Genomic DNA, 23477 nt, shown 5'->3' with positions numbered 1-23477 from the left:
AAATTATTTATGTAAAGAAAAATTGCAGGAATAAAATTAAATAATTTTTAAATTATACAAAATAATTGACGAAATAATTGGGCGAACTATTAATTATACTTCTAATAATATGGGCAAAACCTTTTAAGTGTTTCAGAATCAATAATCTAAAAATATTTATAATTTTTTTCTTTAAATGACTACATTTGCGTTCAACAACAAATGATGATCGAATATTCAAAGAATTTCAACTGATAATTTATATCAACATCAGGTGATCTAATCAATCCATTCCACACATAATCATAACATTAACATATAACAATCAACAACACACCTTTATGATAATATATGAAGTTAGCTTAACTCTAACTCAATGGTAGCTTAGCATTCAAGACTGGTTCAACCAAATTATAAAATAACTATTCCAAGTCAATTTTCATAATTATAAAAATAAATTTTGTTGACAATTCAATGGAAGCTCTAACCAAATTAATATTTGTTATATAAAAAAAATATTATAAAATTACATATTTCTATCATTATTCATATTTATGCATAAGTGCATAAAACTTTTTGAAATAAATGATGTACCTATTACTTAAATTTATATTGTTTATATATTAATATAAAAAAATTGCATATTTTATGACTAAAACAAAAATTGCTTAATTTAAAAAAATTATCATAATTTTAGTAAGCTGGGATTATTATAAATATAAATAGAAATAAATTTAAATGTTTGAAATTATTGAATTTATTTTAAAATACAATAGAATAAAATTATAATTTTATTTCTGTCATGATAAAATAAATAATTATGAATTACACAAAAATTTCGCGGAGTAAAGGATTATCCATTTTCTATTACAGAATTCGTGAATCGAAGCGCCTTTTCTCCTCCTATTGTTTTATTTTCGTTACCATTTACCAGTTTGACGCTGATCCCAGCGTCAGTGGGTAGAAGGGGTTAGGTGAGCATGATGAGCTACCTCAAGTATAAAAACGAAGACCAGCTTAATCCTCCCCATTTCCGGCCTCCAAGATCGAAGCTGTGAGAAGGTACTTTGGTTTATTTTGCTTTCTTCTGGGTCCTTCTGTTCTCGGCCTGCTCTTTTTGATCCAAGGTCGTTCATCGGGTAGTTAGAGTAGCAGCAGTGAATTGTTCGTTAACTAATAACTAATTTGCGCCCTAGTTGCGACTTCTTGCTTGCAAGGAATCTGGCTCTATTGATGCGAGTTTTGTTATGGGAGTAGAGTAGAAGTTTGATCTAAGTTTTCGTTGTACGTCTGTTTCTAGCTTGGGATCTGGTGCCGATCCATATGAACTATATTCAGAACTCGGATGCTGAACGGATGCATGTTGTTTCTGTGATAACTGCTTTTTAATTGTCTGCGATTTGGAGTAGCAGGGAATTTTTTTTAGTTTTGATTTGGCTTTAAGTTGCGTTATTTTTTTTTTTTTTTCTAATTTTGTTTTAGCTAGTGCCTGAAAAGTGAAAAAAGGCTGGTTTTGTTATAATTGATGGCATGATGTGTGGAGTTGTTGGGTTACTTTTAGATCAATTTGTTTAAGTTAGTGGCGAAAACATATATTTTTGTAACTTGGTGATGTTATGTCTTGAAGCGTTTTGATGGTTTGGAATTTGGCTTCATAGAGTGATCACAAAGTTCCATCCATTGTGGGATCAGTGTAGTTATGAAACATTTTGATGGAAAGTAATTAACTTGAGTTCACTGATGGTGACAGAATGCAAAGCATCTTTAGATAGTGTAGCTTATTCCATAAGATATATGCATGATTACCAGGGTCATGATTGCCAAGAAATTCCAAGAAATTAAAATGCTATTTAGAGCTCCGGCCCTCAAGAAAATAGTTTGCACGTATCTAAATAATCTAGTAAGGTGAATATGGAAATTTTTTTGTTTTTCTAGAAGTATTATTCTTGTATTTCGATGACTTTTTTTATGGGAAAACTAGGGGAAGAATATTAGATTTTTGGAACTCATCAGCCTTATTTTCTGTACTGTAAATATAGATAGGATAATTTAACACTCTTGTTTTAGATTAAAGGTAATTTGTGTGATCCTTAATTCTATTTCTATGATGACTAATTCCAGTCAATACATTTAGATTGATCTTTAGTCTTTAGATCATAGCTGAATATCATTATTGAATCATTTGCATTCTAACCTTGGATGCAGATTACAGTTGTAAGAGTCAAAATATACTTTTATCATTGCTCAGTGCAAAATCATTCACTGAGCTATGTCAATTCCATCTGGTGGACTTCACGTTGTATCAAGAAGCAGTTCTTTAGAGAGAAGCAATGTCCACAGTCAGTCTTTCTTGGAGGAAAGAGATATTGATGGCACACTAGAGAGTGGTTGCCTCTCAATCGTGGTGCTTGGTGCTTCTGGAGACCTTGCTAAGAAGAAGACATTCCCAGCTTTATTCCACCTTTTTCGTCAGGTTCATTTTTTTAATCTTAATATGATATTCGATGTTAATTCTCTATTACGAATTGCAGTTAATATAAACCTTAAATACAATTTGAGATAACCCAATGTGCTTAGGAATGAGAAAGTTGTTGGCGGCCAAATTACATTGTTTGTTTAACTTGCAAATTGTTTTAGCTACGCTACTAGGCCTAGCTACCTCCCAATGGAAGGTAAGTGTCTAAGTGAATCTTGGAGAAAGTTAAGCTAGTTCTTCTTGATTTAACTTTATCTAAAAAATTCAATACCAATATGTCACGACCTGTCCCGGATGCTCGATCTAACGAGGCGGGTACAAAAGGTCGGACGATATTACATTCCCAAAATTATAAGATAACTAGTCATCAAAACTTTTACAAAAACTGAAGAGCCACTAACACAAAAAAATCTATTTTACCTGTTGTCATTTGCACATCGCCTTTTGTAAACATGTTCTTCTCTTTCAGCCATTACTTCTCTTAGGAATTACCTGAAACATTTAAACTTGTGGTTTGAGTTTACTAAGTAACTCCCTTCCTTAAAAAATTTCGTCCTCGAAATTAAACAAGTAATATGAAACATACCTTAGTTAAAAAGATGATGCCAACTCAGGGAAGTGTCGCAACTCTGTAGGTTTCTCTTGATCATAGAGAAACTTTGGATGATACTTTGAAGGAAGACTATGGTTAGCTAGAGAGGGAAGCCATTTTAATATTCAAAAGAAATTAAGTACCAAATAAATGCCAAAGAGATTTTATTATGCAACAACAACAATATCAAGCCTTTGTCCCACTACGTGAGGTCGGCTACATGAATATTTTTTCTCCATTATGTCATATTAAAAGTCAAATTATCGTTTAAATCTAATAAAAAAAGACCATTTCTAATATTTTATAACCAAGTCTTTTTAGGTTTACCTCTACCTTTCTTAACATAAGCCAAATCTAATACCTCTACTTTCTTAACCTGGTCATCGGAAGGTTGCCATTTTATGTGACCAAATCATTTAAGGCGACTCTCTCTAATCTTATCTTCCACTGGCGCTACTCCAACCTTTTCACGTATATGCTCATTTCGTATCCTATCTCTAGGGGTAAAGCCACTCATCCACCTAGCATCCTCATCTCTGCAACACTTAACTTAAAATTATGCTTCTCTTTTAATGGCCAACATTCGACATCATAAAGCATTGCAGGTCTCACAACCATCTTATAGAATTTTCCCTTAAGTTTGAGGGGTACTTTTCTATAACACAACAAGCCTGATACATTCCTCCACTTCAACCATCCAACTTGAATTCTACTGATAATATCATCATCTATTTCACCATCACTCTGAACAATAGATCCAAGGTATCTAAAACATATACTCTTATTAATGATTTGTTTGCCCAAAGTCACAATCCCCTCACTAGGTCTATTATACTAAAATTACACTCTATATATTCAGTTTTAGATCCACTCAAGCGAAAAGGTTGACCTCCATAATTTAAGTTTACTTTTAACTCTCTCTCTAGTCTTATCAACAAGAAGAATATCATCATAAAAATCATACACTAAGGTACATCATCGTGCAAATGCCTAGAGAGAATATCCATGACTAGAGCAAAATGATATGGGCTTAAGGCTGATCCTTGATGTAATCTAACCGAAATAGGAAAAAACTTGGTCAATCCACCTTATGTTTGAACACAAATAATAGCTCATGCATACATATCTTTAATGATTTGAATATAAGTGTTATTAACTCCTTTCTTTTCAAGAACTCTCCATAGCACTTCTCTTGGAACTTTATCACATGCTTTATCTAAATCAATAAATATCATATGTAGATCATCCTTATTCTCTCAATATTTCTCCATCAAACCTCTCAATAAATGTATGGCTTCCATAGTAGACCTACCCGACATGAATCCAAATTGATTTTGAGAAACATTTGTATCACAAAGCAATCTACGCTCCATAACTCGCTCCCATAGTTTTAAAGTATGACACATTAACTTAATTCCTCTATAGTTCTCACAAATTTGTGCATCACCTTTATTCTTAAAAATAGGAATTAACACACTCTTTCTCCACTCATCTGACTTCAAAACAGTATTAAAAAGTTTAGTAAGCCAAGAAATTCTTTCATCTCCTAAGCATTTCCACATCTCTATTGGAATATCATCAGGTCCAACAGCTTTTCCACACTTCATTTTCTTTAAAGCCTCTCTAACTTCAGTTTTACTAATACGCCGATAAAAACATAAATTTTTATTTTCATTTAGGGTGCTAATGTCTCTAAAGTCAAATGACAGGATACCAAAAAATGGCTGAGCTTAATGTCTTTCAAAATTCACCTGAGTTTCGTTATTCAAGCTTTAAATATTGTGATAAAATTTATGTCAAAATAGGACTAAAGTGGTACGCTAAAGGTAACAATTTCAAAATTATGCAGCAAGATCTGTGAAAATTAGATATAACACTACATAAAACATTTAGTAAGATGGTTCATAAAGCCTAGCTCAAATAGTTGGGATTATGCTAATAATGGTGGAAGTGGTGAGGATGATGATGCATACATATAGATATAAACACATAGATGCATGTGTTTATGTATATATGGACACCCTTATGCATCCATACATGTTCTTATGCAAAAAAAAATTGAGTTGTATTCAAATTAAATCTTTCTAATTTAGAGCAAAATATATTCCCTTCAAACTATATTTAAATAATTGAATGATGTTTGATTGATTATTGACCAAGTTTTGTGCATTTCCTAGCTCTAATGTGATTCTCAGTACGCAAAGTATGGGACTGCTTCTATTTTTTGATAAATTTATTTGTTTTTGTTAGGCTTACATAGCAAGTTTATGTTCTTACGTGTCCAAATATTTACAGGGATTCTTGCAATCCAATGAGGTCCACATATTTGGATATGCCCGAACAAAGATATCCAGCGAAGAATTAAGAGAGCGACTTCGTGGGTAATATTTTATTTCTCGAAGTAACCTGTTAACTTGTCAATAATTAAATATCAAATGTAACATTATTGTAGTGCATCTTACATTAACTCTTTTTGTAACTCATATCAGGGCCAACATTTTTTTATCATCTAAGAAATCTGCCCTAGCATGGAATCATTTCCTCTCAAATTCGTGGAAGATTTCAAGAATTGAATTTAAAAGCCTTTCAACTAAAGCCAAAAATATATATTTTCCCACTAAGTCTATGTCTCACAATTGAATTATTATGACCAAACCTTCTTAAAACTAAATTGTAGTTATTAAAGTTCTCTCCAATTAAATTGTCTTCAAACCTCTTCAACAAATCAATCGTAGCATATCAATGCGGTTAGCTTTCTCATGCAAATTAGTTTGTTTGAGCAAATCATACTTTGTGGGAAACTTTCGACTTTTGTCCGAAGTCAAGAGAAGGTTTTACAATATTGCAATAATGATTAAGAGAATGCAGTGAATGACATAGAAGCCAAACATCAAAATTAACAACAAATAATTGCTTAATAATTTACTCATTATTATAAATATCTCCATCACATATGTCATTACACCAAGTTCAATTATGCATGACTACTTATCATGCCATGAAAAGAAATACAACTGGAAACTTGGCATCTGTGAGAGTTCATGCACTCCTAATAGCTGTTGAAACCAGTCCTTCACATACTCCCAACTGCCGTCTAAGTGGCGCTTCTACTTTCCAAAATGAACGTGCTTTATCATGCACTCAATTTTCCCTATTGGAATAAAAAAAATATGATCCTCTCTCCTATGAAAGACTAAATATAAAGTATATCAAATGACTGCCCTTACATTTGTTGGGCAAATGCTATCATCATCTTCACCACAGTTCCAATGAACACACACATTTAATGGATACAGATTCATGTGCTGATAATTTTACAAAGTAAGTATTGTAAAATTTTTTCACATGGCATGAGGAGTCCAGTGCCTCTTAATGAGATCATGTGTAGTCATATGCATTCAAAGTTGCTTTTCAATTACAAGCTTAGAAATTTATTATTGAAAATATACAACAAAATTGTTTTTTTTTAATCTAAAATTTTAAGTTTAACTCACAAAACACAATTTTTTTCCACCTATTAGATATTGGTGGATCTCCTTTGCCTCAGTTTTCATGGATGACAACTAGTGATGGATATCCAGACAACCTTCCAATTAGTGACTGATACTTGTCACCACCATGGGTGTATCACCCGATGCTTGTTACCACCGTCGGTTTACCACTCACAACCTCTCCTTTTGATCTAGATTTATTGGTGGTTTGGGATTTGTTGTCCATGCTTCGCACCATGAAAACTCATGCAAGCAACTCTAGGCATTCAACCTCATCACAGACTTTGGCTTATGATCCCCTTGGTTATAGTAAGGATTCCGAGGAACTTGTATCTTTTTTTGTTTTTTTTTAATCCTAAATTCAATAAATCAGGCCTATTTTTGTAATTAAGCATTATTATGAATTTTATGCTATATGTCAATGCATAGAAAAATCACGGAATGAGACGGATCTTCAATAAAGTAATTCCTACTTTAAGTTCATTAAAAAATTAATTTTTGCTTATCTTGATATTCTTGTGCTCTCTTCTACTTTTTAATCTCCTACATCTTTATACCTTCATCCTAAGTAGCATCGTGTAGATCTAGGATTTAGAGCTCTCATCCAAGGTTATTTTTATGGCTAACTATGATATTAATCTCAATATATCAAAATTAGGCAAGTAAATGTCATAATCATCCGAACTTAAAAAATGGATCTTCTTGCAACACTTTTTTTTCTTCTCTAGATTTCATATCATCAATCAGTCAACTTGAGAATTGCAAAAGTCTCATATGTTTATCACTCATTTACTCATTCGACAAGGAATGAAAATTTATCATCTAATTGTTTTGCTCATCGAACTTTCACATACATAAAAATTTTGTAAAATCATTTTGAATGTTACAAAAAAATTTGCTTGATTGCCTAATACGATTTGAACATCAACTAAAACAACCTACAAGCTCTTGAAACACATATAGACGCTAATTTCTTACAACAACAACAACATCAAGCCTTTATCTCACTACATGGGGTCGGCTACATGAATTCTTTTTCTCCATTGTGTCCTATTAAAGGTCAAATTCTCGTTTAAATCTAATAAAGAAAGGTCATTCCTAATATTTTATAACCAAGTCTTTTTAGGTCTGCCTCTACCTTTCTTAACATAAGTCAAATCTAATATCTCTACTCTTCTAACCGGGTCATTGGAAGGCCGCCGTTTTATGTGACCAAACCATCTAAGGCTACTCTCTCTAATCTTATCATCTACTGGAGCTACTCCAACCTTTTCACGTATATGCTCATTTTGTATCCTATCTCTAAGGGTAAAGCCACTCATCCACCTGAGCATCCTCATCTCTGTCATACTTAACTTAGTATTATGCTTCTCTTTTAATGGCCAACATTTAGCACCATAAAGCATTGCAGGCCTCACTACCATCTTATAGAATTTTCCCTTAAGTTTGAGGGATACTTTTCTATCACACAACAAGCCCGATGCATTCCTCCACTTCAACCATCCAACTTGAATTATGCTGATAATATCTCCATCTATTTCACCATCACTCTGAACAATAGATCCAAGATATATAAAACGTATACTCTTATTAATGACTTGATCGCCCAAAGTCACAATCCCCTCGTTAGGTCTATTACTACTAAAATTACACTCCATATATTCCGTTTTAGATCTATTCAAGCAAAAACCTATAGTCTCTAATGTTGACCTCCATAATTCAAGTTTACTTTGAACTCCCTCTCTAGTCTTATCAACAAGAAGAATATCATCAGCAAAAAGCATACACCAAGGTACATCCTCTTGCAAATGTTTAGTGAGAACATCCATGACTAAAGCAAAAAGATATGGGTTTAAGGCAGATCCTTGATGTAACCCAACTGCAATAGGGAAATACTTGGTCAAACCACCTTGTGTTTGAACACAAGTAATAGCTCCTGCATACATATCTTTGAACACAAGTAATAAGCATTATTAACTCCTTTCTTTTCAAGAACTCTCCATAGCACTTCTCTTTGTACTTTATCATATGCTTTTTCTAAATTAATAAATATTATATGTAGACCCTCCTTATTTTCTCTATATTTCTCCATCAAACCTCTTAATAAATGTATGGCTTCCATAGTCGACCTACCCGACATGAATCCAAATTGATTTTGAGAAACATTAGTATCACGTAGCAACCTATGTTCTATAACTCGATCCATAGTTTTAAAGTATGACACATTAACTTAATTCCTCTATAATTTGCACAATATTGTGCATCACCTTTATTTTTAAAAATAGGAATTAACACAAATATTCTTCACTCATCTAACATCTTTTTAGTCTTCAAATAGTATTAAAAAGTTTAGTAAGCCAAGAAATTCCTTCATCTCCTAAGAATTTCCACACCTCTATTGGAATATCATCAGGTCCAACATCTTTTCCACCCTTCATTTTCTTTAAAGCCTTTCTAAACTTGGTTTTACTAATACGCCGATAAAAACATAAATATTTCTTTTCATTTAGGGTGCTAAGGTCACTATAGTTAATCTTAATTTCACAATTTTCATTAAAAAGTTTAGCAAAAATCTCATCTACCTTTATTGAATATAATATTCTAATAAAAGTATTTTTTGATCTTCATCCATAATACACTTCACTTGAACTAAATCCTTACTACTCCTTTCTCTTTGGTTGGCTAACTTATACATATATCTTTCTCTCTCCTTAGTATCTAATATATTATATAAATCACTAAAAGCTAAGGTCTTTACATCGCATATAGCTTTCTTAGATTCCTTACGAGCCTCTTTATATCTTTCTCAATTATCAGAATTTTTAAAATTAAACTAATTTTTATAACAAATCTTTGTTCTCCGTCCTCTCATCTCTAGTCTCCACCATTCACCATATGTTTTTGTTTTATTTTGTTTGATTTTGGTTAACTTTTCTTTTGGATCAAACACCAACCCCTCCACCTCCATAGTCGGCCAACCAACTCACCCCTAGCATCTTCCCTCCACAAAATTTGAATTTTGAATTCAAAATAGCCTCTTTATTACCTTCCTAAATTAATCTATTGTTAACTTTGAAAGTTCCTAATTTGAATTTCAAATCTTTTCCGAATTAACAAATCTATTTTTGGAAACCTTCCCCTAATTCCTCTAAATCTGAAATCAATTTCAGATTTAATATCAAGTCTCATTTAATGCCTTGGGCCACATACATCGTATGTGGACATCTCTCCCCCTCCTCCTTTGGCTGCCCCTCTTTTCCCTCACATATTAATTAGTTTCCCTCAATTAATGCTTTCAATCAAATCCCTTTCCCTCTAAAATTTAATCTTTCCTAAATGAAGTTGTTTTAATTTTGGTAAATTTTCAAATTCAAATGAATTTGAAATTTCAAATTCTTTCCTAAATCATTTAGCTTAATTTTGGAAAGCCTTCCTTCAATCAATGATTGGGTAAATCAGAAATTAATTGGGAATCAATTCAAATTCCACATTCATTGAACCTGGACACCCTATTCCTTTTCCCTCTCTCTTTGGCCGACCCCTTCCCTCCCTTTTCCAATTAATTTGAAACCGCCCCCCCCCCCTTTTCATTTAGTGTAAAACCCCCCCCCCCCCCCCCCCCTCCCTCGTTCTATTTTCACAATAATATGGGCACAATATAGTTAAGAGATCATCAATTTCAACCAGAAGAGATTTCCCAAAAATTCTACTAATAGAGGAAAGAGTACGATGGTTGATAAAATGAAAATTAAGTGTTAGAAGAGATGTCTGAATAGGCGTAACGAGAGTTTTATGAGTGACATTAGTAAAGAGTGATCTTGTTAAGATTTTCATTAATGCCCTCTTAACATAACAGGATCCATTTCTAAAAACACATATGTAACTACGCTGCATCAGATGTCAAGGGTCGAATGAGATGAAAATTGGAAGATATGAGGGTGATAATGAAAAGATCCTAAGTACGTATATATATATATATGTATATGTATGTACATGTATGATCTAAATAGATGAAAATGGGAAGATACGAGGGTGACAATGAATTGAACCTTAGTAGTATATATGTGTGCGCGCATGAGTAAGACTTGGAATTGCTATGATCAACATAACATCTATTGTTTAACTAACTACAAAAAAATTATTCTCTTCTATATATCATATTTTTTGGAAGTGATGAGAACCAATTGGTAAAGGTTTCCTGGTGCCATAAACACTTGTAGGAGGCCATTCTTGTGGTGTTGATGTATAGAGTTTGTTCTTTGTACTATGCAACCAGTGTTCAATGACCTAGCATTCTTTTTTACCTCTCTCCCTCTATCTCGCCCCCCTTTATTTAGTTCTTTCTTATGACCCTTGGCTACCTTCAACCATGATTGGCATTGATCATATTGCTTGGTCATCCGATGGGCTCTATCCTAGCCTTCTTTTACCTTGGTTAGTGGTTTGCTCATAATTCGTGGCGAAGGTATGTTTGGCGACCAAATTGAGTTTACATCATAGGGCGAGACATCTATATTTGTTGTGATAAAAGTTCTATGTACCAAACTTGATAAGGACATCACTCAGAGATTTCAACATGTGTATCGTCGACGTAGTCGTGGATCGACGGCTATGATTCAGAGTTTGTATTTTTTATGTATTTTCTATTTTATGTCTTATGTTGCATTTGAGTTTTCCCATTTTACCCCTATGGGGAGTTGAGTCTATGTTGTAGCCCGAGGGCACTTTAGTCTTTTCAGTTTTCTTTCATTTCGGCCTATTTATAGGATGCCTCTTGCATTATAATGGATGATGAATATTGATATAAAATTCCAGCTTTTGCTCATGATCTCTTTGTGAGTTCGAGAGGAGAGGAGTAGCCTAGGAGAGGTTCACATGGACTACCCAACAGCCCCCTTCTTGGGAGCTCTTGGTTCTTTATTTTTTTCTTCCCCTTTTCTATTTTCTTCTAGCCGTCCCCACCTCCCAACCCACCAACTTGCCGCCGGCCAACACCCCCACATCTTCCCCTCCCCTTAGCCCACTCGATCCCATTTCCCCTCACCCATCCCACCAAATCCACCACCTCCCTTCCACCTGAACCAACGCCCAAGTCGCCGGCCCCATTGAATTCAATTTGAAATTTGAATTTCAAATACCTTCCTAAGTGATGAAACCCAATTAGGAAATCATTCATATCTAATCAAATCTGAATTTAATTCAGAATTTGGTTTAATTAAATATTCAATCATTTGGCCCCACTCACATTGAACTTAGACACAATTTTAAACCCACCATAGGGCCAGCCCCTTCTCTCTCTCCACTTTGCCACCTAAGCGACAATTAATCCTCTCCTAAATTCCCTAATAGCTGCCGGCCCCATTAACCCCTTAATTGGGTTGATTTGAATTTAATTTTGGCTCCTCCCTCCCTTAGGAAATATGAATTCAAATTCCAGATTTACTAAAATCTTTCCCACACCTCTTTAAACCTAACCCAAGCCGGTCCTCTGTCTTTGATCCGCCTCCCTCACCTACTCCCTCTCTTGGAGCATTATAACTCTCATGTAGATAAAGGCCAAGAGAAGCATAGAAGATTTTCCACCCTACTCGTCAGTGGTGTATGGTCGATCCCAAGGTCGACCACGGCCTTGCTTACAACGCCCAATGAGAGATAGATATCCTTTGATCACCTTTCTACAAACCGGATTGGGAGTACGACGATTCAGTGGAAATTTACGTCAATCGAATCATCTATTGCCTCGTCGAGATGATCAAACTTAAACAACCTAGAGTACCGTGGATTCTCACCAGACGACCACGCGTTCCTCCAACTCCGACTCCTTCCACGGCGAATAGCACCCTTGGTATCGCATGTCTTCTAGTGGCGTCTCTATGTTTGCTTGCAACCTTCTTCTGCTAAAAGAACTCCAATCATGAGTGTGAGTGATTGATTCTCCAAGGTGAATGATATACTTATTAAACTGTGGATTCATGTTAACTTCGCAATTAGCTTATTCATTTATGCTGTTGTTGTTTTGCAAGTATCTTGTTAATCCCCATTGTAATTGATTGCTATTACTTAATTCTCTCACAGAGCATTCTAAAATTTAACTTGAAGAATCATTACAAAAAGTCAGGGTAAGTTGTTTATTTTGTCATGAGTGCACCAACAAATAACATGTTAAATTTAAAATTCATAATGATTAAAATATCAGGGAGAATTAAATTAGGACATAGTTTAGGGATTAGGCTGCCTTTGTTAGTTCTAATCTAATTAATAGTTGAAATGTGAACTTTATGTTATGGAGCATTATATTTGGCAAAGTGAAGTTTATACTTTTAATTAAATTCCTTAATGCAATTCTTGTTCACCATCACTGTTTCACATCATATTTGATATCAGAGCATGGTAGGCATGTGTTACATGTGCTAGAAGTTCCTAGGAGACTAGATTAACATTTCCTATGCTTGTTTGCATGCATACCATCGCGTAGTAAATTTTATTTACTGTTTTTCTTGCTGTCCATTAATTTCCTGGACTGTTTACATCATTTTAAGTGAGTATCCTTCCTTGTTTAGGTGTTGTCTACAACTTAATTTGCTGTCCAAATTGTCCCTGCTCCATTTAGTGACCTTTTGGTGAGTCTAGCTTGGTGTTTAGGTGCTTCCCTCACTCTAGGGACCTTTCTAAACACATAACCAACTTAACTCCTTAATATAGTTTGCTGTCCACGCAAAAAAAAAAAAAAAAAAAAAGCATCATTTAGAGGCATTAGGAGCATAGTATTTTAGTGTCTTGGTGCTGTCGTTTACCCCTTTACCTCCCCTACCGTCTCCATAGGACATGAACCCACTTGGAGAGATCACCTCGGGATCACTATTGTCATAACCTTAGACCCAATCAGGATCCCATAGGACATGAACCCACTTGGAGAGATAACGACGCTCAATTGCTTAGAAATATCCGAATAGATGCCCCTTCTTATAATGATACTAAGGGTGTAAACGAGTCGAGTCGAGTCGAGTCGAGTCGAGTATTCGCCTTATCAAGCCTGGCTCGTTTAATCCTTAATGAGCTCAAGCTCAAGTTTGAGCTCGATAAGTAGGGTCGAGCTCGACTCGTTTAGGAAATATCAAGCTCGAGCTCGACTCGAAAGCTCGAGCTCGTTTGAAAAGCTCGAGTTCGAGATCGAGCTCGTTTGAAAAACTGTAGCTACGGATAGATTTTTTTATAAAATAAGCTTTCAAATATTATAAAAAAATAATATATATATATATCGAGTAGCTTGATAAGCTTTCGAGTCAAGCCAGGTTGAGCTCGAACTCGAGCTCGATTGTAGGCTCGAGCTCTAGCTCGAAGCTAGATAAGCTCGGCTCGCGAGCTCGTTAATGAGTCGAGTTCGAGCCGGCTCGGCTCACTTACACCCCTAAATAATACCCTCGACCCACAAGTCTTCTTAGATTGAATCAAAGGAATGGATAGTTATTTCAAATGGTATCACATCTCAGAAGCTAGGAAAGTTAGGTTCAATGAGATGAAGCTTACAGGTCGAGCTAACCAATACTGGACAAACCTGGAAAACATACGCGAAGCTCGAGGTGAGCACCCCATCACCGACTGGCGAATTATGAAGCAAGAGCTCAAGAGAAAATATCTATCTGCCTCATAATATCCCAAGCTCTTAGATAGTTGGAATAGGGTGACCCAAGGGAGTAGACGTGTAAAAGAGTATATCTCCACTTTTGATGACTACATGATCCGTTGCAGCGGAGAAGAGACCACTACCCCTACCCAAATCCTTTCTATGTTTATAGTAGGCCTGAGGGAAGATCTCCGAAACGAGCTGTTTGCTAGAGGAGTTGACACTTTGGAAGCAGCATGTAGTTTAGTGCTTGACCTCGAAGAATCTAGGACCCATTCCCATTCTAAAAATCTAGACTCCCGCCCAACCCCGTATAGGGCTTCCTCCAGTCAACCCCAAAACCAACCCGTTGGCCCTATAATTAACCGACCGACTTCTAGTCAACCCCAACCTCGTTCTAACTCTAAAGGTAAAACCCCTAATCGCGACACTCACAAAGCAACATATGGAACTAAATGTTATAGGTGTCATGGCTATGGGCAAATTGCCTCGCAATGTTCTAGTCTCTACAAGATGACCATAATCGAAGAGGTTGAAGAAGAAGAGGAAGAACCTGAGATAGACTTGACCCATCATGTTGACGATGAAGAAGAATTCTTTTATGAAGAAAACCCTGTTGATCTGCAAGTTGTTAGATGTGCCTTATCCTAACCCAAACCCAGTGACGATTGGCGAAGGACATCAATTTTCCACACCTTTACTAAGATTGGAGACAAGAACTTTAGTCATCATCGACAGTGAAAGTTGTATCAACGCTGTCTCTTCCGCCATGATATCCAAACTTAACTTAAAAACGACACCCAACCCAAACCCGTATAAGGTCGCATGGATTAATTCGACATAGAAATAAAGGATATGAGCCTTATTCCCATAAAGTTTGTTGGATATCAAGAGAAGATTTGATGCGATGTTTTAACTATGGATGTGAGTCAAATTATCCTTAGTCACCTGTCGTTATTTGACAACGATGTCCATATTTATGATAGGATAAACACCTGCGTGTTTGAGTATAACGACAAGAAAATCAAGCTTGTACCCTCCCAACTGAAATCCCATAAGACTGAAGTCAAACCTACTCCTATTAAACCTAACAAAGGGTTGCACCTTTTGACTGCTAAGGAAGTAGAAGTTGAGTTTAACCAAGGAGCTCCCATGTACGCCCTAGTAGCCCGTGAAACAAATGAGGAACTAGGAGAGCCCATCCCTGAAGAGGTCCAACCACTCATTGAGACCTTTGCCTATGTTTTCCCTGAGGATCTTCCAAACCAGTTACCCCCTCTGCGATACATCTAGCACACTATAGACCTAGTACCCGGACCCTCACTTCCCAACATTCCCCACTACCGTTTGAACCCGGGGGAGCACGCTAAGTTATAAGAGCAAGTTGATGTTCTGCTCCAAAAGGGATTTATTATAGAAAGCTTAAGCCTATGTGTTGTCCCATCACTTCTGACTCCCAAAAACGATGGCTCATGGAGGATGTGTGTTGATAGTCGTGTTATCAACAAGATTACTGTGAAGTATTGCTTCCCCATTCTTCGCTTGGATAACATGTTAGACATGATGATCGGAGCAACACTCTTTTCTAAGATCGATCTTAAGAGCAATTATCATCAAATCAAAATCCGCCCAGGGGACGAATGAAAAACGACATTTAAAACTAAAGATGGGTTGTACGAATGGATGGTTATGCCGTTTGGCCTTAGTAATGCTCCTAGTACTTTCATGAGAGTTATGACCTAAGTTTTGCGCTTGTTCTTAGGAAAATTCATTGTGGTCTATTTTGATGATATTTTGATCTATAGTAATGTGGTGGACCAATATCTTGATCATCTACGACAAGTTTGTGGGATCCTGAGAAAAGAGCAATTGTATGCAAATCCTAAGAAATGTATGCTCCTCACACATCGTGTCACTTTTCTCGGATTTATCATATCCTCTTAAGGAATATCAGCTGACCCCGAGAAAGTTCGAGCTATTAGCGAGTGGTCGGAACTGAAAAAATATCAGATATGTTCAAAGCTTTCATGGATTGACCACCTTTTATCGAAGGTTTATTAGGAATTTTAGCACGATAGTGGCACCATAACTGACTGCCTAAAGAAGGGAGAATTCCATTGGACATTATCTGCCACTAAAGCATTCGAGGAGATCAAAAAGAGAATGATCGAGGCCCCAGTTATGCGTCTTCCTGATTTTTTTAAAGTTTTCAAAGTGACATGTGACGCATCTGGTATTGTTACAGGAGTTTTGTTGCAAGAGGGATACAATGTTGCCTATTTTAGTGAGAAGTTGAATGATATCAGACAACGGTACTTGACCTACGATAAGGAGTTTTACGCGATCATTTAGTCCCTTAGATATTGGAGACACTACTTGTTGCTGCAAGAATTCGTTATATTTTCAGAACACGAGGCTTTGCACTACATTAATTCGCAAAAGAAACTCCATGCTCGTCACGATCGTTGGGTTGAATTCCTGCAAGAATACACTTATACAATTAGATACAAAGCACAATCAAAAAATAAGGCTGCCGATGCACTAAGTCGTCGGGTGATGATTACTCGTGAAATGAGGACTGAAGTGATAGGTTCCGAGCGACTTAAGGAAGACTATTTGGACTGCCCTGACTTTAAGGAAACCTATTCTGCATTGTCGACTAGAGGTGAACGGATTATAGATGACTTCATATTGGAAGATGGTTACTTATTTAAATCTCAGAAACTATGTATTCCCAATACCTCACTTCGAGAATTCCTTATTTGGGAATTACATGCTAGAGGTTTAGCTGGACATTTTGGACAATAAAAAGCTATTGCTGCTGTTGAACATAGATTCTTTTGGCCCAGTCTGAAGCGAGATGTTAGTAGAGGTTGGTCAAGAGATGCCATACTTGTCAGCTAGCTAAGTAAAGGAAATAGAATACCGGTCTTTACACGCCCTTCCCATACCCAATTGTCCTTGGCAGGATGTCAGCATGGATTTTGTTTTAGGTCTACCCAAGACTGTTAGAAAACATGAGTTTGTGTGTGATTGTGGATTGATTTTTTAAGATGGTGCACTTCCTCCCGTGCTCCAAAACGTTTGACGCTTCTAGGATTGCCAAATTGTATTTTGATGAAATTGTTAGGCTTCATGGGTTACCTAAAACCATTGTATCAGATCGAGATGTAAAATACACTAGCTATTTTTGGAAGACGTTATGGTTCAAAATGGACACTAAATTATAATTTTCCACCACTTTCCATCCTCAGACAGATGGTTAGACAGAAGTTGTAAACAGGAGCCTACGTAACCTCCTTAGGACCTTGGTAGGTGAACACATTAGAGATTGGGATTCTAAGTTACCTATTGCCGAGTTTGCTTATAACAATTCCGTTAACCGAACCACGGGTCTGAGTCCAGCTGAAATTGTGTACGGATACCAACCTAGACAACCAATAGATTTAATCCCTATGGGTCATGAGTCTAGAACATCTGAGTCTGCATCTGCATTTGCATCATATATACAAAAATTGCATAATGAAATTAATAAAAAGATTTAACAAAGCAATGCTAACTATAAGCTTAATGCGGACCTCAAAAAACGATTTAAAGAATTTGAAGTGGGAGACTTTGTAATGGTTTTGATTCGTCCTGAGCAGTTCTTGTAAGGGGCCGTTAAGAAATTACATGCGAGAAGCGCAGGACCTTTCAAAATAACATTCAAAATAAATAGTAATGCTTATGTGCTAGACCTTCATGAGGGTTTTAACATTAATCCTATGTTTAAAATCGAAGATCTTGTAGCCTTTGAGGGTCCAAAGTTTAACCCCACTAATCCACTAAATACTGAGCCTTGTGTGACCCTACATGGTGAGAACCCCAGCCTACCTCCACTCCCAAACATTCCTACTTTACCCACTGTTGAGAAGATTGAGGCAATACTTAGCGATGAACTTATTTCCACTAAAGATGGTGGTCGCCAAAGGTATCTAGTTTAATGGACAGGGAAACCAGAGATGGAGAACACGTGGATCGACCGGGATGAGCTGCAGAGGTTGGACCCTGATCTGCTAGAGTGGTACAAGAGTTCCAGGGATGCTTACTCGATAGAGTCGAGCTTTCTCCCACCTGGGGAGAATGATGAGGACATTAGTTATAGATTTCGACATATGTATCGTCGACGTAGTCGTGGATCGACGACTACGATTTAAAGTCAGTATTTTTGATGTATTTTCTATTTTATGTCTTATGTTGCATTTGAGTTTTCCCATTTTATCCCTATGGAGAGTTGAGTCTATGTTGTAGCCCGAGGGGACTTTAGTCTTTTCAGTTTTCTTTCATCTGGGCCTATTTATAGGAGACCTCTTGCATTATAATGGATGATGAATATTGATATGAAAATTTCAGCTTTTGCTCATGATCTTTTTGTGAGTTCGAGAGGAGAGGAGTAGCCTAGGAGAGGCTCACATGGACTACCCAACAACCCCCTTCATGGGAGTTCTTGGTTCTTTATTTTTTTCTTCCCCTTTTCTATTTTCTTCTAGCCGTCCCCACCTCCCAACCCGCCAACTTGCCGCTGGCCAACATCCCCACATCTTCCCCTCCCCTTAGCCCACTCGATCCCATTTCCCCTCACCCATCACACCAAATCCACCACCTCCCTTCCACCTGAACCAACACCCAAGCCGCCGGCCCCATTGAATCCCCACCTGCCGGCCAACCCAAGGCCAAGCTTTGGAATTTGATTTTCATATTCAAGTAGGCTTTCATTACTTTCCTAAATTAACACCTTATCATTTAGGAAGTTTCCTAATTGAATTCAATTTGAAATTTGTATTTCAAATACCTTCCTAAGTGATGAAACCCAATTAGGAAACCATTCATATCTAATCAAATCTGAATTTAATTCAAAATTTGATTTAATTAAATATTCAATCACTTGAGCCCCACTCACATTGAACCTAGACACAATTTTAAACCCCCCATAGGGCCAGCCCCCTCTCTCTCTCCCCCCTTCTCTCTCTCTCCACTTTGCCACCTAAGCAACAATTAATCCCCTCCTAAATTCCCTAATAGCTGCCGACCCCATTAACCCCTTAATTGGGTTGATTTGAATTTAATTTTGGCTCCTCCCTCCCTTAGGAAATATGAATTCAAATTTTAGATTTACTAAAATTTTTATCCCACACCTCTTTAAACCTAACCCAAGCCGGTTCTCTTTCTTTAAGCCGCCTCCCTCATCTACTCTCTCTCTTGGAGCATTATAACTCTCATGTCGATAAAAGCCAAGAGCAGCATAGAAGATTTTCCACTCTACCCGGCAGTGGTGTATGGCCAATCATGAGCTCGACCACGGCCTTGCTTACAATGCCCAATGAGAGATAGATATCCTTCGATCACCTTTCTACAAACCGGATTGGGAGTACAACGATTCGGTGGAAAGCTACGTCAATCGAATCATCTATTGCCTCGCCGAAACGATCAAACTTCAACAACCTAGAGTACCGTGGATTCTCACAGGACGACCACCCGTTCCTCCAACTCAGACTCTTTCCCCGGTGACTAGCGCCCATGGTATTGCATGTCTTCTAGTGGCGTCTCTAAGTTTGTTTGCAACCTTCTTCCGCTAAAAGAACTCCAATCATGAGTGTGTGTGAGGGATTCCCCAAGGTGAATTATCTACTTATTAAACTGTGGATTCATGTTAACTTCACCATTAGCGTATTCATTTATGTTGTTGTTGTTTTGCAAGTATCTTGTTAATCCCCATTGTAATTGATTACTATCACTTAATTCTCTCACGGAGCGTTCTAAAATCTAACTTGAAGAATCATTATTTTATATTTGGCAAAGTGAAGTTTATACTTTTAATTAAATTCCTTAACGCAATTCTTGTTCACCATCACTGTTTCACATCAAAACTCTTAAAATGTTAAAAGCTATTCTTGAAAGGCAATTGTCTTATATGGCTGCTAAATGGTTTCTTTGGAAAAAAATTATGCAAATGTCGGCTTGGTTTGATGGAGTGTTAGATTCTTGTATGGTTGGAGGATGCAAAAGTTTCCATGCAACATAAAATTTTGTTAGGGGAAGGCTACGGACATGGATGCTTCCTCCCCTGTAGGCGGTTATGTACTTATATTTTGACATTTTCTAAAGCTTCCTAGAAATCCAACTTGTGGCACCTACTACTGCCTGTTGTACAAATTTTCTCCGTTTATTCAAGTGTGCATTAACTTTCTAATTCCATATGCAGATATCTTAGCAAAGGAAAGGAAGATTCGGTGGAGGAGTTAGACTATTTGTCAAAATTTTTGCAACTGGTAAGCCTTATCTACAGTTATGTTCATTGAACATTTGCTCATTTGAATACTAAAATTTTATTGTCATTATTTTCAGATAAAATATGTTAGTGGTTCTTATGACAGTGAAGAGGGTTTCCAGTTGTTAAACAAGGAAATTTTGGAGCATGAGTCATCAAAAAGAAGTCAACTTGGAACCTCACGCAGACTGTTTTATCTCGCACTTCCTCCATCTGTCTATCCTTCGGTCTGCAAAATGATCAGAAATTATTGTATGAACCAATGTAAGGCTTACTGCAGAGTTCTATGTGAATGATCAGAAATTATTTTATGAACCAAGCATTTATGTGGCCTTTGTCACTAAATGCAGCCCTATTAATGGTTTTGGCAATATGTTGACTGTGATTCTTGGCCTAAAGTGTTTTCTTTGTGAAGCTTTTGAATGCCTTATGTCGGGTTAATTTATCGTTTTCATTAGAGGAGTTACTTTGGCTCGTAGTGGATTTTGTATCATTTTTTTTAATCATTTATGCAAGTTCCTAAGGTGCAGTTTTTATCATTTAATGGTAGTCTTTTTTTTTTTTTTCAGTTTGGTGAAGAGACCCAGTGCACTGTTTTAAGTTTTTCTCGTGTGTTATAAGCTACAATGTGTACTTCCGAAATTTGTAAATTGTTCATTACCTAATTGAGTATAGTTTCTTTTTTTAGGCCACATATTTTTTTCCTTTTTTTCCTTATGATTTTTAGTACATGTTTTTCGGTTCTTTCTTATGTATTTTATGCTTATCAAATATTTCTTACCTCATAAGCTGTTTGACATTATGTCATATTCCCAAACGTTTGTTTTGATTGAGTTAATTAATAATAATCTTACTGCGGTTAGAAGTTTGAATTGTTGTGCTCCTCTGAATGTATTTACAGCTAATTTGCACTTTTTTTGTCAAAAATCATATATCAAGTTTAACTCTATTGTGGTCTCTATTTTATTCATTTCTTCTTTTTTTTTCGATGAGGATAAAAATATATTTATTTATTTTATTTTTGTTTGAATCCATGAAACAATAAGAATGGCACTTCATTTTTTGTAGAACTTGTTCTTAGGGCAGTGTAATAAGCTGATGTTAAAACTTGAGGTGCCTTGCTAAGTCAGGATTTTTTAGTTTTAACAAGTCATTTAATGTAATCAGGATAATAGAAGCTTAGACTTTTTTGTTGAAGAACAATACACTGTCATCGCTAACCTTGATAGTTACTCATAAATTAACTTCAAATAGACTAATTGCGATGCTTATAAGCTGAAAGTTTTATTGGTTTCTTGCAGTTTAATAATGTTGAGTACAAGGTACCATGTTATTGTTTAGAGCATACGAAATACAGGTTTGTTGTGTCCCTACCCAATCATTGTGGTAACCTGAAGTATGCTATTTTATGTTCAGTAAGCCAAAAATAGAGTCAATTTTAATCTAGTAAGCGTTGTCTAGAAGATGATACTATCAGGATGGAAGCGTGTTAGAATGATTTTGGGTAAACGAATTACTAGCCATTCCTTTGACACTGTAGTGTTCATTGAACTTTCCAGAGGCCTTTATTTCTCTGAAGGAAACTTGTTTAATGTTCGTTAAAGCAAATGGCTTTTCATTTGGTGCTGTCATGTGTTCAAAATGTTTCCTAGTTCTTGTCTTTGTGATATTTCTTTTCTCTGAAAGTTTGTCAAAAACTGAGCTTAATATAGTTAATTTTTACTGCTGCACAGAATAACAATTATTTTCCGCTCTCTAATTTCAATACTTTTCCAGCTGATCTTACTGGATGGACTAGGATTATTGTGGAGAAACCTTTTGGAAAGGACTTGGGTTCATCAGAAGAACTGAGTGCTCAACTTGGAGAATTGTTTGATGAAAAACAATTATACCGAATTGATCACTACTTGGGAAAGGAACTGGTGCAGAATCTGGTAATTCAACATTCTTACTGATGAATACGTATGTTTCTTTGCACACTCTTACTTCTTTCATGAATTTTATTTGGCAGTTGGTGGTTCGTTTTGCAAATCGCTTCTTCTTACCCCTTTGGAATCGTGATAACATTGACAATGTACAGGCAAGTTTTCTATTTGTGTGGTAAACTTGCAGAAGTTCAAAATGTCGCTATTTTACATTGGTTTCGGATAATAATCTCAAAAAGTATTTTGATATATATATTTTTTTAATTTTTGAATTTTTATTTAGCACAAAGTGACTTGAACGAGCACAATGTTTTCCTCCCTTCTCCAGCTATTTCATCGTTTTTTCTCAGTAGTTTCTACCTGTTGATGGTGATACCTATTAAATATTAGTCTTGTCCTACATTCATGATTGTTTTGCCTTGCTATCATTAAATAATATATTAATAGTTAACTATTGGTATGTTGACCTGCATATTATACACAAAAGAACAAAAAGAAGAGGAAGCCAAAATCTAACGTGCATGCATCTTACCCGTTGGATCCACAAAACCAGCCGCGAATCCTGCTGAGTTCGGCGCCGAAACAGTCGTTTCTCCGTAAAATCTTCCGTAAAGCCAGTAGACAGCCTCGATCGCATCCCGAATCGCGTCTATAAAACGATCGCTGCTTCTCTTCTCCCGTTCACTACACTCACGATCGCTGCTCTTCCATGCTCGATCCCGAACTCCTCCCTCTCAGCCGACGTCGAAGCCCCGACCTCCTCCCGATCCCTTGGCTTCGTTCGATCTCAGAGAGAGAGAGAGAGAGAGAGAGAGAGAGAGAGAGAGAGACTTGGTCGGACCGGCAAACCACCTAAGCACGCCTTTATTGGCCGTGGTAGGAGGGAACCCGGTGCGACACCTACGACGAGGTAGGCGAGTGACCCCTCGATCCACGTATCAACCACGACAACCCCGCGGAGGTATGAACTTTTCTAAACTCAAAACCTTGCTTCAATGTTCGTGGCGGACCGGAAAATCGCCCCAAGCACGCCTTTAGTGCGCGTGGTGGGATGGGACCCCGGTGCGACACCTACGGCGAGGC

General features: G+C 36.6%; 1 protein-coding gene across 2 annotated transcripts in view; it reads left to right on the top strand.

Moving 5' to 3' along the window:
• The first annotated feature begins 879 nt into the window (after window positions 1-879).
• LOC110104442 (glucose-6-phosphate 1-dehydrogenase, cytoplasmic isoform) overlaps window positions 880-23477 on the top strand; it is a 68228-nt gene continuing 45630 nt past the window's right edge. Inside the window, exons 1-7 of one of the 2 annotated variants that reach the window (XM_028696403.1) lie at window positions 880-1041; window positions 2185-2452; window positions 5343-5428; window positions 20404-20470; window positions 20547-20733; window positions 22246-22403; window positions 22481-22549. In XM_028696403.1, coding sequence (XP_028552236.1) covers window positions 2249-2452; window positions 5343-5428; window positions 20404-20470; window positions 20547-20733; window positions 22246-22403; window positions 22481-22549 — 771 coding nt within the window. In that variant the 5' untranslated portion in view covers window positions 880-1041; window positions 2185-2248. The remainder of the gene's footprint in view (window positions 1042-2184; window positions 2453-5342; window positions 5429-20403; window positions 20471-20546; window positions 20734-22245; window positions 22404-22480; window positions 22550-23477) is intronic. The other variant, XM_020833551.2, reaches the window with a different exon arrangement.

The sequence above is a fragment of the Dendrobium catenatum genome, unplaced genomic scaffold (assembly GCF_001605985.2).
Source record: "Dendrobium catenatum unplaced genomic scaffold, ASM160598v2 fragScaff_scaffold_80, whole genome shotgun sequence".
Classification (NCBI taxonomy): Eukaryota; Viridiplantae; Streptophyta; class Magnoliopsida; order Asparagales; family Orchidaceae; genus Dendrobium; species Dendrobium catenatum.
This window is presented reverse-complemented; position numbering and strand designations above follow the sequence as displayed.